The sequence below is a fragment of the Corvus cornix genome, chromosome 1A (assembly GCF_000738735.6).
Source record: "Corvus cornix cornix isolate S_Up_H32 chromosome 1A, ASM73873v5, whole genome shotgun sequence".
Classification (NCBI taxonomy): domain Eukaryota; kingdom Metazoa; phylum Chordata; class Aves; order Passeriformes; family Corvidae; genus Corvus; species Corvus cornix.
In genome coordinates, this window is record NC_047057.1 from 22,201,653 (window position 1) to 22,220,607 (window position 18,955).

Genomic DNA, 18,955 nt, shown 5'->3' on the forward strand with positions numbered 1-18,955 from the left:
TTTCTAATAATTCCTAAAGATAATGTTTTTGATGGTTTTCAAAATCATGGCATAGGAGTGCAGAGGGTTAGGGATGCTTTTGTGATGGGGGTCTGGGACAGCTACTTGGATTAGGGTGATAGCTGATTACATGTTTTCAGATGTGGCCTTAGTGTAGATGATTCAACAAGATCCCTGAATCGGGGGAAAGTCATGCCAAATGGCCAGACTCAGTGCAGCATGGGCCCACCAGGACTGAGCATGAGCATGGTGCAGAGCCAGGAGCAGCCCTGGCTCTGCAGGTAGAGGGCAGAAGATTTGGTGTGGCCCCTGGACCCTGCATTGCTTGAGGAGGAGGAGGTGGGAGCTTTTGTGCAGAGCCTGTGGAGTTTGTGGCCCACTTTGACTCTGTGTGGTGAAGCTTGTGGTTGCTTAGGTGCTGCTTGCTTAGAATGGTTTTCAGTTTATTCTGAAATAATTGGAGTATTAGGGTTGGTGCTTCTGTCATTGCTGACCATGTTATTCCTCTGGCTGTACCTGTGAATGACAAATGTGTTGTTACATTTCTGTAATGCATAGGTTAAAGTGTTGACCTTCTTTCAGTTCCATTGAATGCAGTTTACGTAGTATCCTAAAGACCAAAATGCTTAAATCTTTTCTCTCCAAAGCATGGTTGGCTATGCTATGTTGCCAAATAACAACTTGCACCCAGAAGCAGATAGGGTTTTGAAGGAGTGCAGTTGGAGTTGTTGACTTCTACCACATAGCTTTAGGAAACTAAAGACTGCTTAGATAGAACACTGGTAAGTACTTAGGTCACAGATTGAAGGATTGAAAGTTAAACTGAATTTGTAGTGGATTAGATGAAATTAGTATTTTTTCAGAACACTTCTTTGGGGAGAAACAAATGAAAGCAAGACATCAGAAATCTATCTTAAATCTTTCCTTAACTGTGAGCATTAAGAAATAGGTATTCAGAACAATCATCATTAATTTTATTAACTAGAAAATCTATGGGTTTTTTTTATTCATCACAAAAGTGGGGTTTTGGCTGTAATTATGGTGAAGTGGTTCTTAGTTTTTGTTTTGCTTTGTTTTGTTTCTTTCTTCATAGGTGGCTGTTTTAATGCAATAGTGTCATTAGCTGGCTGAAGACTAAACATGAGAATAGCAGGTAAGTATGCTCAGTAAAATCACACGTTGGTCATTTGTGAAACAACTGCTGTAGATAACAATAGCAAGTTGTGACAATAAGGTTTTAAAGTCATAGAATCATAGAATACCAGGTTAAAAGGGATCTGAAGAATCATCTGGTCTGACATTTCTTGGCAGAAGCATGGTCTAGACAAGATGGTTGTCTTGTGAAAAGTGGAGATTTCCTCAAACCTTTGATTTCTGATTAGTCTGTCAGCACGCCAGGAAAGCCAAGGCCCTTGTGCCTAACTAGTCTGTCAGTGTCCTATTATGGGGACCCTTCAATGAACTTCCTGTTCACTGGGTGGATCTTGAATGACTCTAGTAATACATATTTTTGTTACTCATTGGTGGAAAATTGTCTTGCTTCGCTGTTACAGGTATAGTCAATAAAATATAGAGTGCATGCTCAGTGAGGGGTGTTTGTACCTTGGAGGGAGATAACTTTGGAATGATGGTGTGAGTTAATATTACAATTAAGTTACAAAGAACCAAGTTCATCTCAGGAGAGTGATTTCACCACAGTTACTGGTTCAGCAGCAAGATACCTGCTCTTATCTCCCTTGGTTGACAGGTGCTGTGCAGGTTTATCAGCTACAAAATTCCATCTGATTTCAACAGAGCCTGGCCAAGGTGTTTCTACTCTTCTCCACCCTCTGTTCCCCGTTAGCATGTGCTTGAGGTTGCAGACTGTGTGTGGGGAATCATTGTGGGATAGGTTTGGAGTGTGCTCACAGCATTCCATCCAGGGAGTAGCAGCTGTATTTTACCCTATAATTTTTGTGCTGCTATAACTTCCTCTAGTTTGGACCCTAGCCATCTTTATACAATGGCCCAGCATTTTGTCCAGCCAAATTTTAAAATGGCCAGTGTTGGGGAGTCCACCACTTCCCTGGGGAGATTATTCCAATGTCTGATTGTTCTTATTGTGAAAATTTTTCCTTGTCCAACTGGAATCTTCCCCAGAATAACTTGTACCCACTGTGCCTCTTGTTTAGAAAGGCAACCTCCATCCCTTGAAGGGTAGCCACCCTTGAAATACTGGAACATGGTACTAAGTTCTCCTGTAAGTCTTTTCTCAAGGCTAAACAAAGCCAGCAGTCTCAGCCTTTCCTCATCTGGCAGGCTTCCCAGTCCTTTGATCATCTTTGTATTGGACTCTCTCTAGGTTGTCCATGTGTGTCTTTTTTTTTTTTTTTTTTTTTTTCTTTTTTTAATAGCAGGGCCCAAAACTGAAGGGAGTATAACAGGTGTGGCCTGGCAAGTGCTGTGCAGAGAGGTATATGACTTTATCTCTCTGCTGGTGATGCCCTTGTTAATGCAGCTCAGCATCCTGTTGGCTTCTTTGCCGGCACCCTCCATTTGTATTGAGCTTGTTGTCCACCAGGATGCCCTGGTCCCTTTCCACAGAGCTGCTCCCCAGCTGGGTAGATTCCAGTCTGTTCTTTACTCCTGGTGATTTCTGGAGTGGAAGACCTTACACTTGTCCTTGTTGAAGTTCACTATTAGTGTTAGCCCACTCTTCCAGCCTATCCAGGTGTTCCTGCAGGTTGGCTCTCCCTTTAGACGTGTCCACTTCCTCACTCAGTTTGGTATCCTCATCAAGCTTTGTCAGGGTATGCTTCACTTAACTGGCGTAACAGGCACTGCTGTTCTACTTTATTGATGTTTAATGAAACTCATTTTGGAATTTCGGATGGTCAAGGAGCAATCACCTTGTTAAAATGCTGTAGCTGATCTGCAGTGACTGCTTAAGGTGCCATGACTTGACGTATTTCGGCTGCTATTTCTGTAAGATGATGAGGGAATAAGGAGATGGCAAATGGTTGTCTTAAGCCATTTCTTCCCTGCCTTGCACCCTAACTAAAATTGCTATCTGCTGTTTTAAGTGCCTGAAACTTCCTGAATGGTTGCTGGGAGTTTGAAAACTATAAAAGCCTTTTCATAGAGGTAAGTTACTGTGGTACAGGCTTTGAGAAACTAATTCTACTTGACAGAAGGTATAGTGATTGTAAAAATAACATCTTTGCCAATACAACATTAAAAGAAAACATTATTTAGGCATTTTGTCACAGTAGAATAGCCTGTGTAGCAATGGAACAGTTTTGAGTTCAGTTGAGTGCACTGTACTTTTATCGATAGTTGCAGTGTTATTTTGCAGAAGGAGAAATTGTTGCCTCTTCTAGGAGAAAATGACACCTTTTCCAAGACCTTGTTAATGCATGAAATTAGTCAATTTCTGTCACTACTCTTAAATTTGCTTTATTAACTACAGTATGTATAACTGGGAGCAACTTGCTAAAGTAAATCTGATAAAGAACTGGAAAATGCTCCAATTTTTAGGTGCCTGATTCACCTGGAAAATTGTTTTCCAAACATGTTTCGGGGCTTTTTTCCCGTTCTGTCTAACTGGGTTTTTTTTGCTAAAAACCCACAAAGAAGATATGGCAGTTCCTATAGAATGTTTCACCTGTAGCAAACATGCCAGTTTTGGTTCAAATGCTTGGAGAACCTTCTAGGAGATTTCTTACTCTTTCTTTGAAGGGAGCACTTGCCATTCAGTTGGAGAGCTCAGAATAGAGAGTAGAGGGGATGGTTAGTCCTCAGACTGAGTTCTTGTTCATCTCACATACTATATACTAAAACAACATGGTCTCTAAATGCCACTTGCTAGATGACACATTCCAAAAATCTGGTACCATCTTGTGGTTTTAAGCAGTGTTGCTTGGAAAACCTTTACCTCACTTTTTACCATATGTTCAGATCATCTGTTTCTCCAGTGCTAGTGCATGGTTCCCTTTCTTTCAAGTGCAGTGATCTTTGGAGTTCCAGCATAATATTTTTAATTTAAGTTTGCACCTGTGTTTTCTTACATCATAGTATGTATGTGCTCACACATGAAAAAGACCAAACTACAAACAAAAAACCCTTGTGTCTTTCTTCATCTTCCTTTTCTTTTTCTATCCCCTTATCTTTTTTTAGCCTTTTGGGAGGATTGATTAGCATCTCTCATCCTGAAGGCTGAGTAATCTGTCTATTTTAAGATTTTTCTGAACAGCCTATCACAGCAGCCGTCTGAGATCTGCAGGAGTATATAAGTTTGGTTTTTTCTAGAGGATGTATTTGGCTGGCAATCTGAGAAAAAGAAGCATGCTTTAAGGTTGATTCTTCCAACCAGTTTGACATACTGCAATGAGATAGGAAGGCAGGATGTTGATCAGATGCCTCCTCACCCAACTTCTACTCTGTCACTATTTTACCATCAGTTAAGAGTGGAGTATTCTGTAAAAATGTATTGCAAATTGTGCTAAAAAATGGTGAGGTTTGTGGCAGTATCACATGCGTTTCCATTTCAGATGTAAGTTGCTGTGGTTGTGTGCTTACAGCTCTTCTCCCAAGAAGTAGATTGGCCACTCAGCACTGGAGGAACTTAGGCTTGTAAAGCTTCAAGCTACCTGAGACCTCAATATATTAAAAGGGGGAGGGTAGAGGTACTGCTTTTTCTTACTTATTTTAAAATAGCCTTTGAGTCATCAAACTTGCTTTTTGAATGTCATTAATATGAATTTCTTGAAAAGTAGGTGAGAATGCTTGTTTCTGGTTGGCTGGTGGTTGGGGTTTGGGGTTTTTTGTTGTTTGTTTGTTTTTTAATTTAATACTCAGAGCTGACTGACCATAGCAGCCAAGCTGCAGTATATAAACAGATCCCTAATCACTCAGTCTGGGCCATACGTTAAAACAGAGGTAGCTCAAGTTGAGGGCAGGGGGAAACACAGTATTTGTGAACAGTGAGGAACCAGGTCCTCATGGCTAAGAACAGGGAAGTGGCATGGGGAAGGAGGGAATTTTGCTTTTGGACAACAGTCAGGTAGATCATCTTCATTCATTTGGTTAAGCTGGATTTTCATGGAAAAGTCTGGTTTCTCCTGGCTTGCTCAGCTGAGTTGGTGTACTATGGTGTCAGACAAGCATGAAGGTGGAGAAAGTTAAGACCAAAGTGTGCATTTGGTATGATAACCTGATGGATCAGTGCATTACATCCTACATTATAATATCCATCCTACGTTATAATATCCATCCATAATACCGATATCTTTTTCAGATTTGTTCTGTTCAATAAGTCTGCAAATGATCATCCTATTTCTGAGTTCCCCAGAATGTAATCTGATACATTTCGGTTGTTGCTTATTTTGGTAAACTAATGTTACCATTTCCAGATAATTTTTTGAAACTTTTTTTTTGTTTCTTAACAGGTGCTGCAAAGTTGGTAGTAGTCATAGCAATATTTTTATTGACGTTTTATGTCATATCTCAAGTGTTTGAAATAAAAATGGATGCAAACTTAGGACACATATTTGGTAAGTGATGACTTTGTTTCCTCTGGACACCTATTAATATTTACTTGAGCCTTTATCAAAAATATCGCATTTATTTTGCCTTAGGCTCTTCAACCTAAGAATTCTGTGTTTAATATGTGTGCTTGTTATTTTTTATATATAATATGTGTATTAAATTATTTTCTGTATGAAATATTTAACCTACTCTCTTAATGAGTGATTCTTTTGTCTGCCAGAGATACATAGTTTTGCCTGCTTTCTCTTTGTTTACTGGAAATGCATTCTTAGTGTTGAGTAATAAACTAGGCGACTTGAATCGTGTTTCTGGAGGTCTGTGCTCTGCCTTAGTACTGCTAAAGAGATTCAGGATTTGTTTTGGGTGGGCTTTTGCTCGTCTGCGGGGACCATGTTAAGTTGAATGTGCAGTAGTCAAAACATTTCAGATGTGGCTAGGTTCTACACAGAGAAAGATCAGCAGTCAAGGTGTCTCAAAATTCAGAGTCTATTTCGAACCAGAATTGTCTTTCAAGGTGCTTTTCATTACCAAAAAAACCCAACAATTTTTGGTGCATGGGTGGAGTTTGTGTTCTTTAATTCCAGATTACTGCAGTGTGAGCTGCCATCCGAACCAGTCTGCAGAGACATCTTTAGTAATCAGTGAGGAGACAGAGGTGTCATTCAGATGTGGGCATGATGGGGCACTCGCGTCTCTTCGTAGCCCAAAAAAGGGAGTCATGAATGGTTGGGTTGAAGTACACCTGAGCTGCAGGCTTCCAGTTTAGGTGAAAGGAACCCCATCCCAGTGAAGCTGTCAGGAGGGAATTAATTTCACTTTAATGCCCAGAACTCCATAAATTCTCAGAGGTTTTGGATCTCCATGGGTTTTTGACTCTGTGACTCTGAATGACTCTCAGTCATAAATTAAGGCAGTGCTTCTGAGTGGGATTCCTGATCACTTGCATTCTTCTAATGCATAAAAGTTTTTTTTTATTGGACCATGATATTCAGGTGTGTTTGATACTTCATTTCAACCACCCTGTTTATATAGGGGTACAGAAAGATTTTACATTTATAGGATATTATATAGCAAATGACACTTTATTAGTAACATCTTGTAAAACTTTGTTTTCATTTTAGCTAGATCAGCATTAGATGCAGCTGCACACTGTGAGTATTCATATGCATGTATTACTGCTGTGACTTGCTTTTACTAATAACAGACTGATGAATTTTCATAGTTAAGAAAGTCTTAATTACACTTCAAATGCAATCAGAAACTAATTTTCCTCTTCTCCTGATTTTCCTAAATTTCTGGTAAAGTCTGTTTTGTAGTTTTGGCTTGTGGCTTTTGATGACAGTGCCAGAACAAGCAGCAGGGTGACAGCAAGAAGTTGGAATAATGAGGTGCTTCAGGAACTTAGTTTATTTTAAGCTGCTGTGTAACTACAGAGGCGATAGTGTTTGTGTTTGCTCTCTTCCTTGCATTCCTTCAGAAAAGTAACTGATATTTGTCTGTTAGCCTAACTGTGGTGTTCTCTCTAAAATCTTGTTATATTTCCTTTTGCAAGCTACAAAACCTCCAAGATACAAGTGTGGGATCTCTAAAGCTTGTCCTGAAAAGCATTTTGCATTCAAAATGTCAAGTGGAGCAGCAAATGTTGTTGGACCTAAAATTTGTGTAGAGGACAATGTGTAAGTATTTTCACCTGTTATTTCTAAGTGTCTCTTTCAAATACTTAGATCACTTTGCACATAAAATCAGCAGTTTAAATTAGGGGTTTTTTGCAAACAGTTTGACTCCATGAAAAAGTCACGTTGCATTATAACCTTGTCTCTGGGGAAGCACACCTAATGCTCTGCAGTAAATGCAGAAACGTATGTTATTTTAATGCATGCAAGATAGCTTGCACTTTGTTTCAGGTTTACAGACTGAAGGGTTAGTTAGACTTTGTCAAGTCAGATGCACACGTGTCTCTAAGTAACTTGTCCTTGTGCCTCTAGTAGTAATTCAGTGAATAATTGTATTGTCTTTTGCAAGTAATCTTTTAAACTGTATTTCCTCAGTACCAATGTCAGAACATATTTTCTACTTCGAAGGTTGACTTCAAAAGGGAAAAATAGTATTTTAACGATCAGTAGTTATTTAACTGTGCTGGTGGTAACTTAAGTTAATAAACTTCAAATAATTGTGAAATGAGGAAAAGAACTGCTTGAGACACAGTGTGGTTTTAAGTCCTTTTTTTTAATAATAATACTTTTGACACAGTATTATCAATAATACTGTGTGTATTTAACTGAATACTTTTCAGTAATGCCCATAATATTAATATTTTTAGACTCTATTTTTCCTCTTAGGTTTTTCCTGCTCATTGTCACCTAGAGTGTGCAGCTTTCTATAACATAATCTATCCACTTGATTTTGCAGGTGACATGTCAGAAAAGACATAAATGTTAGTATTAGAAGGAGAATGTTTTTAGTATCAGTCACACTTAATGCCTTTGCTTTCCACTTGCATTTAAACTACTCCAGTTCAGCTGTTTCTCAGCTCACACTATATTAGTACAGACAGCACGTACAGCAGCTGGTGCTAATGAATTCTAGAGCCAATGGCAACATCTCTGTGAACAACAGAACCCCACATAATAGAGTAAATAGGATAATTCATGTACAAGAGAAAAAAATGTATTGGTAGCATTTTCCATCACTTTAATTGTAAGACTAGTCTCAAGTGATCTTAAAGAGAAGACTATTTTTAGCACTAACTAGCATTCCTCTGTAAGGCTGGCTTAGCTCAAGCTTGCTGGCTTGTGTGGGAGTCAGTTTGCAGCAGAGCATCCCAGTGTAGTTGGGGAGCATGTGCTCAGCAGGAGCTCACCTTGGCACGTGGGGACTACAGGCTGCTCCTTCCGCTTTCCATTCTTGCTGGTGACTTGCTTGGTGACCTTGGGCAGGCTTATCTAGTCTCTCAGCACGGTGTTTCTGCAGGTGTTCTAAAACGTGCAACTGTCTCATTCTGGTTGCCTAATATTGGAAGCTTAACGTCTGTGAAGACTTAAGCTGATTCAATGATTTAAAGTTTTGGGAATGCAAGTAATATTTTAATTTAAGGATTGTAGGGTTGTTTAGTTTGGGATTTTTGACTGTTTTTTGTTCTTGCTGACTGATTAACTAAGAAGAGTTTTGTTATTTCTGTCCAAAAAAAAAAAGAAAATCCTCTACTAGATATTTTGCTGAAGAAAGTGATGAAAAGAAAGTAGTTGCTGGAAAAAGTCCTCTAAGTGGGCACTTTGGTGCACAGCTATTGGATTCTAAAATCCAGCTTTCCTTGGCAAACATCTTTCTGAATCCCTTCAGAGGGGAACTGGTCATGTCTGTTTAAGTGTCCACCAGAATATTTGATTGATTTTATACGATCTCCTGCTTTGCTCACAAGAGGTTTTATTTCTCTTTCAAAAGCTCTCAACTTGTTGACTATAAATGCTTGGAAGAATTCTAAAACTGATGAAGGGCTGCCCTCCTGTGAGAAGCTGTTGCATTGCAGCCTGTTGTGTTTGTGATGGTGCACAAGCTGTCTCAAGCGTATAAAGTAGAATACCAGTCCTGAAAAAACCTCATTTCCTCTCAAGTAGCTCTTTTTTTAGCGATATTTTGTGAACTCACACCTGAAAAAAAGGTTGATTTTTTGTTTTCTGATTACTCTGTGTTCCTCATACTTCCAAGACAGGACAGCAGGAACAAGTTTTCTTAATTTGTAAATGATATTTACAGAGTAGCGTATTTTTTTTCTTATGTATTAAATGTAAGGATGTCACTTGACTTATGAAAGCACTGAAGGTGCTGATACAATTCAGAATGCAAGTAATTTCTCAATTTTTCTTTTTAATTATATAGATATTTTAATGTGAAACATGATTTCTGCTGTATACAAGTTCATTTGTAGCCTTGCTCTATATTGGGAGGCCATAATCAGAATTAAAAAAGAACCTGCTGGACTTACCATCAAAATATTAAATATTGTAGTTGCTACTTCATGGGCTTTTTAGAAGGGGCTATATTTACTTCTTTGCCAGCAACTTCTCCCTGCGGTTTTACTATATTAAGAAGCCAATTGCATGATTGTGCCACAGTGACCAAATAGCAGAATGTTGTACTACATTCCTTGAGTAACAAGTAATTCTTGTATTCATGGTTGCAGCTTTTGTTATCTGAATCCATTATAACTTTATGCATGTGTGGAATTTCAGTGTCTAGTCATCTCAGTATTAGATATTTTTGGACTGGTATTTATTTACAGATAATTTTGTAGTTAAAATGAAAGGAAGCTCTTACTCTTTTTGGTAAAAGAAATGCTCACTAAATTTTGCAGGAGGAAAGGAATTTGTTCAGAACTTCATTGCCTTTATTCATTTATGTTCCAGTCTTTATTTGCCATATGTTTTTCTTGTTTAGAATGGATGCTCAGACATGACATGACAATCAGATGATCAGAGCAGAAATGATCCTCCAGGGCCTATAATACTTCTAGAGTTCCCTACTAACCAGAACTGAATTCTGCACTTCAGCAGAAAATCTCAAGTATTTTCTTTCAGAATTTACTGATTTAGAGTTTTAATTTAAATCACAGTTTTTGGCAGATAGTATAACTTAAGGGACTAACAGAAGAATATGAACTCTATCATCTCTGATTACTAGTTCTTTAAAACCTTTTAAATTCGCTGTGCCAAGAGTTGCCATTATCTGGTAGTCTTTCATGGCCGCTCTGAATACTGAGTCTTTCTGATACTTGTTTATTCAGTTTGACATTCCTCTAAATGTTGGCTTCTGTCTTCATCCTGGGTGCAAAAGATAGCACCAGAGAGGAAGATTTTTGACATACTTCTATGATAGACCATTTCTTGTTTCTAGCCTATCACTAGGAGGTTGGCATGAGAAAGCTGACATGGAAGCTGTGTGTGTAAAGAGGCATTGCTTAGAACAGCTCTTCAGACATGACCTGAAAATCATATTGCTGCAGAAAAAATGTGAAAAAAGTTTTGAACATAACAGGATTGTACACACGTGCAGCCCCTTCCTAAAGCCAGCTAAAGAGGTTAGAGAAATCCTGATCAGGATGAAATTAAAGCATCTGTTAGAGTATGTTTGTAACTAAGGACATGTGTGCACTTACATGCTTTTGCTCAGATGCTTTCTTTAATCTCAACTGAAGGCTTCTTCATTATCTTAAATTATGTAATTGTTCCAAACTTCTATTTGTCATGTTTATGTTGCCTCTTTTAATCCTAGCTTCAAAGTGTTGATGCTGGGATAGTTGAGGTCTGAAGGCAGAACAGAGTTCTTCACACAGAGCCAGTGAACAGGGATGAGGAGGTCTGGAAGCTTCCTCTCACTGGAGTGGTACAGCCACCATGGTCTAAGGCAGTACAGCATCCTACCTAAATCTTAACGTTCCTGTTACCTCTTCTTTACCTCTCTGAAGGGTTTCCATTTCATAATGGGACTCTTCTTTCCAGCCCCTTTGCCCCTCTTGAGTTTGGTCAATAAATTACTCTCATAGATTGTGACATTTTTTTGGGGATGTGTGATTGTAGTCCAAGACTGTATGCAACTTTTGCTTGAAGTCCCATCAGTGTGCTAACTATTTTTCTTGCGGTTAGACTTCCTGTTGTGTGTATGAATAGCTAAGTGCTTTGCCTTTCTTGTTTCTTCATGTAGATTTTAAGTGCTTCTGTTCAGTTAGCTTTTAAATTTGTTAACACATTTTTGTTCATTGTGTGCTTACAAAAAAAGGCTTAAAATGTTGGTTATGTGACTGTGCTGAGCTTCGCAAATTAATATTTGGTTATTTTTTAATACATTAATAACATAATGACATAACACTATTTTTTGTGACAGTTTTAATATACAGACATACTTTGAAACTCTGATTAAGCAATCAAATTAAATCAATACAACTGGGGATACTTGATGTAGTATTCTTAATTCAGTGGTGCTTTAAGAACACAGATCAAGAAGATTTAATTTAAGTTCTCATGAACATGCAGTCTTTTAACGATATATCTCTTAGAATTTGGTCCTATTAAAAAACCAGAAATATTTCACGTCAGAAGATTGTCCTATTAAAAATAAAAATATTTATTTTGTTTCAGTTTAATGAGTGGAGTTAAAAATAATGTTGGCAGAGGAATAAATGTGGCCTTGGTCAATGGTAAGTGACATTTTAAGTGAACAGATTGTTGTCTTCATTTTCAAATTGTTTCTGAAATTTAAGGTGAAATACTATGGGGTGGTAAAAGGCAAGCACCAAGGAGAAAAGGAAGTATTCAGCTTATTTATACTGAGGTAATGTCAGATATTGGCACTGACACCTTGTTGTTACAAAGTAGGAAAACTCAGTGCATTTTTGTTTCTAAAAATGAGTTGTAAAAATAGTAGTGTGGAGTGCTGTGATGACTGTCTTGTTGATACATCATGTAAATTCCTTATGCACCGAAAAATGGAAAAAGATGAGATGCATGCTACTTCTTTTGACCTTGTGTGTTGCTGCCACTAATTAAACTGTAGACTGTATTCTTCTGTTGCTCTGTTTACAGTGAAACTTTTTTAGCTTCTTTAACAGTTTTGTTAGTATACAGAAAGACCAGTTCATTATTTCCTTGCTTGAATCAGTGTATTTGGTCTATAGATCTTGTCTGTAAATACATCATGTTAGGTAATTGTGTTCAGGGTTTGTAATTTTCATTAAAACCAAACTAATTTAACTGTGTGTTACCTTGAAAGCTGAACTGAATGTAAGCACTGGCACTTTTGTCCTTAATGTGTAGGAAACTATTCCTTGTAGCACTGAGATAGCACTTTGTCATTTCACTGCAATATAAATTCTTGTTTTTTGTGGATTGTACTCAGATTTACATCATCTAAGGCATAACTTGAACAATGCTTCCTAATCCTATGTTGGTTTCCTAAATTGTCTCAATCTGTTCAAAACCAAAATACCTATCTTTGTATTTTATAGCTCCAGTCTTTCTCTCTGTCTTCCAAACTTTAAATGAATGTGTATATTAAAAAAAACTTCACCTTCCATCAAATACTCCTTTGTAGACAGCATAATAAAAAAAGGTAATGAGACATAATATATTGTCCACTTTGTTCTATTTATTCTGGATGTTCAAATCTACTTAAAATTTCCAGTCTATAGCAAAACATGCAGTCTAATTTTAATCTTTCTGATTTTCCATGTGGCACGAAAGGCAGTCTATAGCTGTACTGTCTATTTTTGCAAAACCAGCTTTTGAAAAAGGCAGATATATGAACTGAATACTGTGTTGGTTTTAGAGCCTGTGGGTGTTTTCATTTATTTTAGATTCTCCTTGAAGCAAAATCAGAATTCTGCCTAGAATCATAGAATGGTCTGTGCTTGAAGGAACCTTAAAGATCACCCAGATCCAGCCCTGCTGCCATGGGCAGGGACACCTTGTACTAGACCAGTTTGCTTAAAGCTGCATCCGGCCTGGCCTCCAGCACTTTCATGGATCTTCTCACTTTTTTCTTCTTACCTTTTCCTGCACTTTTTCACAAACCACCACACTGTTTTCATAAAAAAAAAGTTACCATAATTCATTTATCTAGTGTCTTCTGCAGTACTTTGTCTGAAAGAGTGTAAGAGGAATTGGGCATGTTTTCTGTAAAATAATTTTGGCTATATTTGATGGTACCAAATGTTTCTTTTTCTCTTCAGGTAAAACGGGAGAATTTTTAGATACTAAGTTCTTTGACATGTGGGCAGGAGGTAGGTGCATTTACACTGGTCTTTTTTTCTTCTTTCTTGTCCAGACACCCTTTGCTGTGGAGATTTAAGGTGATAGTTAAGGGAGTGCTTCACCTCTACCTTTGTAGTTGTGAGGAGAGTCGAACTTTAAAGAAACACAAGTAGCTGAGGTGGGAGGGAATGGTGTGGTTAATCAAACAGACTTGTTCCCCAGAGTAGTTCTCACTAGTGGTTATGTCTTTACACAATATGGATTAAATTCTCTCTATAAAATAAGAGTTCTCTGATGTGTTTTAGCGTTCTCTCACTCAACATCTTTTTATAAAGATATATTTAAAAATATTATATATTTTTTATATATATAAATATTATATATATATTAGCGTTACAAATATTCTTAAAAATAATGTCATTGCAGAAAGGCATTGGAGATGTTTAAATACAGAATTGTTGCTTATTATTAAACAGTTTTGTGTTCTCTTTTTTCTCAGATGTGGCACCACTTATTGAATTTCTGAAGACCATCCAGGATGGAACGATTGTGTTAATGGCAACATACGATGATGGTGCAACCAAGTATGTAATTGATTGTAAACAGCAAATGTTGCTTAAACTTTTACATGCTGTTGTATACTGAAAAAAATACATTACCACACAATCACTTTTAACAAGGTTTTGTTCTTCCAAGGTGACAGATTTGAAACTATACTTCCAGTTTATTAGTTTTTTAATGCAGATGTGATTTGGGCACAATAAAGATCAAACTAAAACTAAGCAGATATAGGTGTACTGATTTTTCTATTGCTGATAGCTCATTCTGTCTTAGGCTAGTAAGTTCAGATAGGTCCAGACATAGGAACGTGATTGTGAGAACATACTCTGGTGGAAAGTAGTCTGTTCCATCCAGCACTTTCTTCAGATCAACTCTAAGATGGAGTTTGGTGGTTGCAGCATGGCAGAGACCATTCCCAACAAGCCTTGCCTGTATCCTTACATTTAAAGTCTCAGAGGTTACTTGTGTGAGCCTTGTACTTTTTGGCCTCAGTGTTTTACTGTTCCACCCTAAAGCTCTTCAATTTATTAATCTAGATGTAGACTAAGAGGGTTTAGGTCTCTTGAAGCATTATCTTCTAACTTTCACAACTTGGGTCAGTTTCGATAGATACTAAAAATTACTGTAGAATATGTATTGTAATCTACTCCTCACTTAAGTCATCGTATCCAAAGGATTGCTTTTCACAGTGAAAATTGAAACTTCTTTCCTTTTCCTCCATTGTTTTACTAATAATTAACTTTTTTGTTAATGTGGTCTGTACATTTTTTTTTCCTCTTTTGGTTCAATTTGTTATCCTCAACTGATTTGTATTTTTGATATAGAAGCAGCTTCCCTGTGACTAAGTCCTGACTTTGCAGTGTGCAAGCTTTACAGTAAATAGTCGAGTGTGTTTACATTCACTGCTTTTAGGAAAGAAGTAATTTACTGGGGCTTTAACCAAGGTTGGATCTTCTCTCTGTTGTTCTGTTCACTTGTTTTGTTACTTTACATTTTACCCTTTTCCCTTTCTTCTTTGATGTTTTAGATAATAAGTAGGGTTAGTTTTGCTTCAGTAATCTTGTTACAGCTGATGTTTTTGAAAGTTTGTATGTAGATAGAATACAGCTAAACAAGAATTGTATTTGGCCCTCTCATGCTGACAGGAACTATTGCCTGCTGGAAATACTACAACTACCACTGGTAGTTGATTGTAAATATAAAGGCCTGTTCTTGGAAACAAAATTGTGAAGAATCAAGCTGCCCTAATGCTTGAGGAAGTTGGAGTATGGGTTGGGCAAATAACCTCCACAGTATTTAATAATTTTCATAAATTTGGCTAAAGTGTATAGTCATACAGCTATATCTCAATAGGGGGTAGTAATCAGAAGTCTGTGTCTTTGTTTGGTAATCATTTAGTAACTTTGGCACATTTAGTAACTTAAAGGAAGAAATTAAGAGCTGCTATATGGAGATTTTGGAATGATAACTTATCCTACAGAATTGTTTTCCTTTTGATACTAAAATTATCCTACTTGGGTTTACAGGCACTGAACCATGCTGTGAGGCAGCGTTCTGAATTTTGAATTAACTGCCCCAAGCAGATGAGAGCTTCTTTCAGATAGTCATTTCATTCTTCTAATCTAAAATATAGCTTTTACTTTATCTAGACTTCAGCTTGAGCCTGCAAACAAGGTTTACTTAAAGGCTGAGTTTTTTAGTTGCTTGGAGAATTGCTAACAGGACTGGAGATATATGTATAAATTCCCACAGAGGGTTCTTGGCTTTTGTTGATGCAGTGATAGGTTTATATCCTGGTTCCTTGAGATTATAGTATGAAAAGCAGCACTCATTGCATTGGGTGATTTCAGAACTAACCTTACCTGATTCTGAAAGATAGATCTTCCCCAATATTGACTGACTTAAACTATATTAAATAAGATCAAAGCAGACTGGTGCACTGAGCAATGCAAGCTCTTAGGGCATGTATTTTATTGACACACTGAATTTCTCTGGTTTTTCAAGGCTTAATGAGGAAGCACGGAAACTGATCGCTGAATTAGGAAGCACATCCGTTACTAACCTTGGCTTCAGAGACAACTGGGTCTTCTGCGGTGGAAAAGGAATTAAGACCAAAAGTCCATTTGAACAGGTTTGTGATTATGTAGCTTCCTGGAATTTAACAGCTTGCATTAATAGAGGCATAGCATGTTTTATAAATGCCATGCATTTGTTCAAGATGGGTATCTATTGCAGTACTGGCACACAGTTATTTTCAGGCTTTTTCCTTGAGTAGCCTCCTCCTTTTAAACACACAAAGGACTCTTTGGTGACTCATAAATAAGAAAAAAAATCTTATATGGTATAGATCTTATTATGCCCGTAACTAGATAATTTATCTTTTTAATGGATTAAATTAAACTGAAGAATTCAAAACTTTCTCCCCGAGTTGTATTTTAGATGCACTAATAATGGTGAACTTCCAAGACATAAGTGAATAGTTAAGGTGTTCGTGTTCCCAGCTGTTGGCTTTGATCTTCTCTCAAATTGCTGCCATAGCCAAATTTTGAAATAGAATATATTCCCATACTTTAGCTGTTACAATTCAGCATGTGTCAATGTTGCCTTTAATTACTGAGTAAGGAGAGTAAGGAAGATGTGTTTTCTTCGGCCAGCTTTGCAAGGGAGGGGAAACTAAGTGCAGAAACAGTGTCAGACTCTTGGAGGCGATAATGTCTTACCTGACTGCAGATGGTTCCTTGGTGGAAAAATAAAATGTTCCTTAAAATCTCACTATTTGCTTTCATTGCCTTGTAAATTTAGTAGCCTTATTTATTTTTACCTAGTGGTTCATGCTTTAATGCAGTTGGTCATTTCCTTGCTTCTCTCTTCCTAAGCAAACATCCATAATAAAATTTAAAAATTTTTTCCCAGTATGGCGTAACTGTTTTTACCATACACTTGTCTGAGCAAGTTTCTTTAAATGGTGAATACTGACAGATTGTTATATTTGATTCAAAGCACAAGAAGTTAATCATGATGTTTTTTCTTTTTCCATGGCCTGAAAATAAGTACATGTCTTAAACCTGTGAGTTAAAGCAAAAGGATAAAGGACTCCACATTAATGGCAGATTGATATTTTCCATTTATAGCATATAAAGAATAACAAGGACACAAACAAGTATGAAGGCTGGCCAGAAGTTGTTGAGATGGAAGGCTGTATCCCTCAGAAGCAAGACTAAATGAAAACAGAGGAAAAGGAGAAAGAATATGAAAGAAAATGCACTTTCTGCTATTATTAGAGAGAGGGCTATGAAGGAGATTGTACTGTAAAAATTATTTTTGAAGCATGCAGCCATCTTGTCAGTGTGTGCATGAGCACTGACATTTTGAATATTGGGATTATTTATTGCTAACACATAGAAATTCTTTTTGTAAATATGTCCAAAATAAAATAAACATCCAATCGTTTCTACGCCGGTTTCTTAAAAGCACAGTATTTAGTTTGCCTGTGGTAAATGATACTTGTAGATAACTGGCTAATGATTTACGTATGTGGACAATAAACAGATCCTGACAAATGTACTGTCCTCTTAACAGTGCAATGTTGCTGTGACTACGTAAACTTAATGGAATATTGTAGATTTTAGTGATGCGTTAATAAGGAGCTTTAATTTTTTTTTATCCTCTGCCTTTTTAATGGCAGCATCCATTTTTATTAAATCTATTTGGTTATTCTAATACCAAGTGCTCCAAAAATTTATTTTGTAGTCCCCCATCAAAACTGAATAATGATATAACTGAATGAAAGGAAGACATGATAATATGCCATGAAAAGCACAATAGATTTTTTTTTTTTTAATCTTTTGGGGATGAACTGAGATAAATATATGAATAATGTGTGTGATATTTAAAAGCGGCTTGGAAGAACTTGTACTTAACTTGAAAGTGTTCAAAGAAGGGACTTGGCACGTTAAGCAGCAGTACTATGGCTAATATGGCTAATTTCTTCCTTTTTTATTGCAGTTTTTGTACCACTGCTTAACTGTTGATTCTCCCTGTGGCTGTTCATCTGCAGTGGCTGGTCACGCAGTGAATGTGCCTAATGGAAGAGCTTCCTCTTTTAGGTCTAACATCAGGAATAAATTTCTCATCACAAAGAGCCTGTTAGAAAGCAGTCTGCCTTCTAGTGAGGGTTGTTTCAGGGTACACAGTTGTGCACCTTTACTGCAACATTACTTCTCATGAGCCGAGGCAATCTCTTCTTCAGTGGAATGTTAGAGAGAGTGTTGTGTCCTGGGTTATGCAGTGTGTGACTTGTAAACCTAACTGATGATGTTTCCTTCATCCTTTTTATTAATGGGGAAAAAAAAGGACCAAGTTTAAGTGGCCTTATTCTTTAGTTTATATCAGAGCTATGAGAAGACCTTGCTTTATTCCTAAACTTGTATTTCTTCTAAGTAGGGCCAGCTTGAACTTTTCCTGAAACTAAATTAGTATGGTGTAACTGACTGTGTCCATATTCACAAAATTAGGGCTGACATAGAACTGGCTGTAATCTCTTGGAGCTTTGTGTCATGAATTCTGGTATAGTCTTAAAAAACTTCAAGGTAGTACTATGGGGCAAAAGCCAAAAAGGATTTTTCAGGAGCCCACAGTGAGTTTAACACAGAGGTGTTAGGAATGGTATTATTGTTGATGTTTTCTGAGACAAATTCTGTGCACTAAAAATTTCAAGCAATATTGAGAATTACCTTGTTAGGAAAATAAATAATCTCTGATACCAGAGTAAGACTGGATTCTGTGTTGTTCTCTATGTTTAACTAGCTTTTTAAATAATGTGGGTTTCCATCAATATTCATGTAAAACTTCCATAAAATGCACCTGACACAGTGAAACTGCTTTTGTTAAATCTTCCAGATTTTCCTGTGTAGGAGAATGTGTTAAAATTGTATGTATTTTTTCATTGAAGTAAAATCCCCTTTTCTAATCAGTTTGAAATTCTATTTCATTACTTAAGGCTGTTGTGAAAAACTAACAGTGTAAGTCCTGGAATTTTCACAGAAATACAGTTCCGTTGGTGTATATGCCAGTATTGGCTACGCTGCTATCCAGAATAACATCAAAATAATTTTGAAGTTACTCAG

General features: G+C 37.1%; 1 protein-coding gene across 3 annotated transcripts in view; it reads left to right on the plus strand.

The window, feature by feature from the left end:
- FAM3C (FAM3 metabolism regulating signaling molecule C) overlaps nucleotides 1–18,600 on the plus strand; it is a 58,968-nt gene extending 40,368 nt beyond the window's left edge. For all 3 annotated transcript variants that reach the window (XM_019283601.3, XM_039570342.1, XM_039570341.1), the window contains 9 exons: nucleotides 1,094–1,153; nucleotides 5,427–5,531; nucleotides 6,648–6,677; nucleotides 7,079–7,202; nucleotides 11,658–11,716; nucleotides 13,247–13,297; nucleotides 13,768–13,852; nucleotides 15,834–15,960; nucleotides 16,961–18,600. In XM_019283601.3, the coding sequence (XP_019139146.1) occupies nucleotides 1,141–1,153; nucleotides 5,427–5,531; nucleotides 6,648–6,677; nucleotides 7,079–7,202; nucleotides 11,658–11,716; nucleotides 13,247–13,297; nucleotides 13,768–13,852; nucleotides 15,834–15,960; nucleotides 16,961–17,050 (684 nt within the window). In that variant the 5' untranslated portion in view covers nucleotides 1,094–1,140 and the 3' untranslated portion in view covers nucleotides 17,051–18,600. The remainder of the gene's footprint in view (nucleotides 1–1,093; nucleotides 1,154–5,426; nucleotides 5,532–6,647; nucleotides 6,678–7,078; nucleotides 7,203–11,657; nucleotides 11,717–13,246; nucleotides 13,298–13,767; nucleotides 13,853–15,833; nucleotides 15,961–16,960) is intronic.
- The last annotated feature ends 355 nt before the right edge of the window (nucleotides 18,601–18,955 follow it).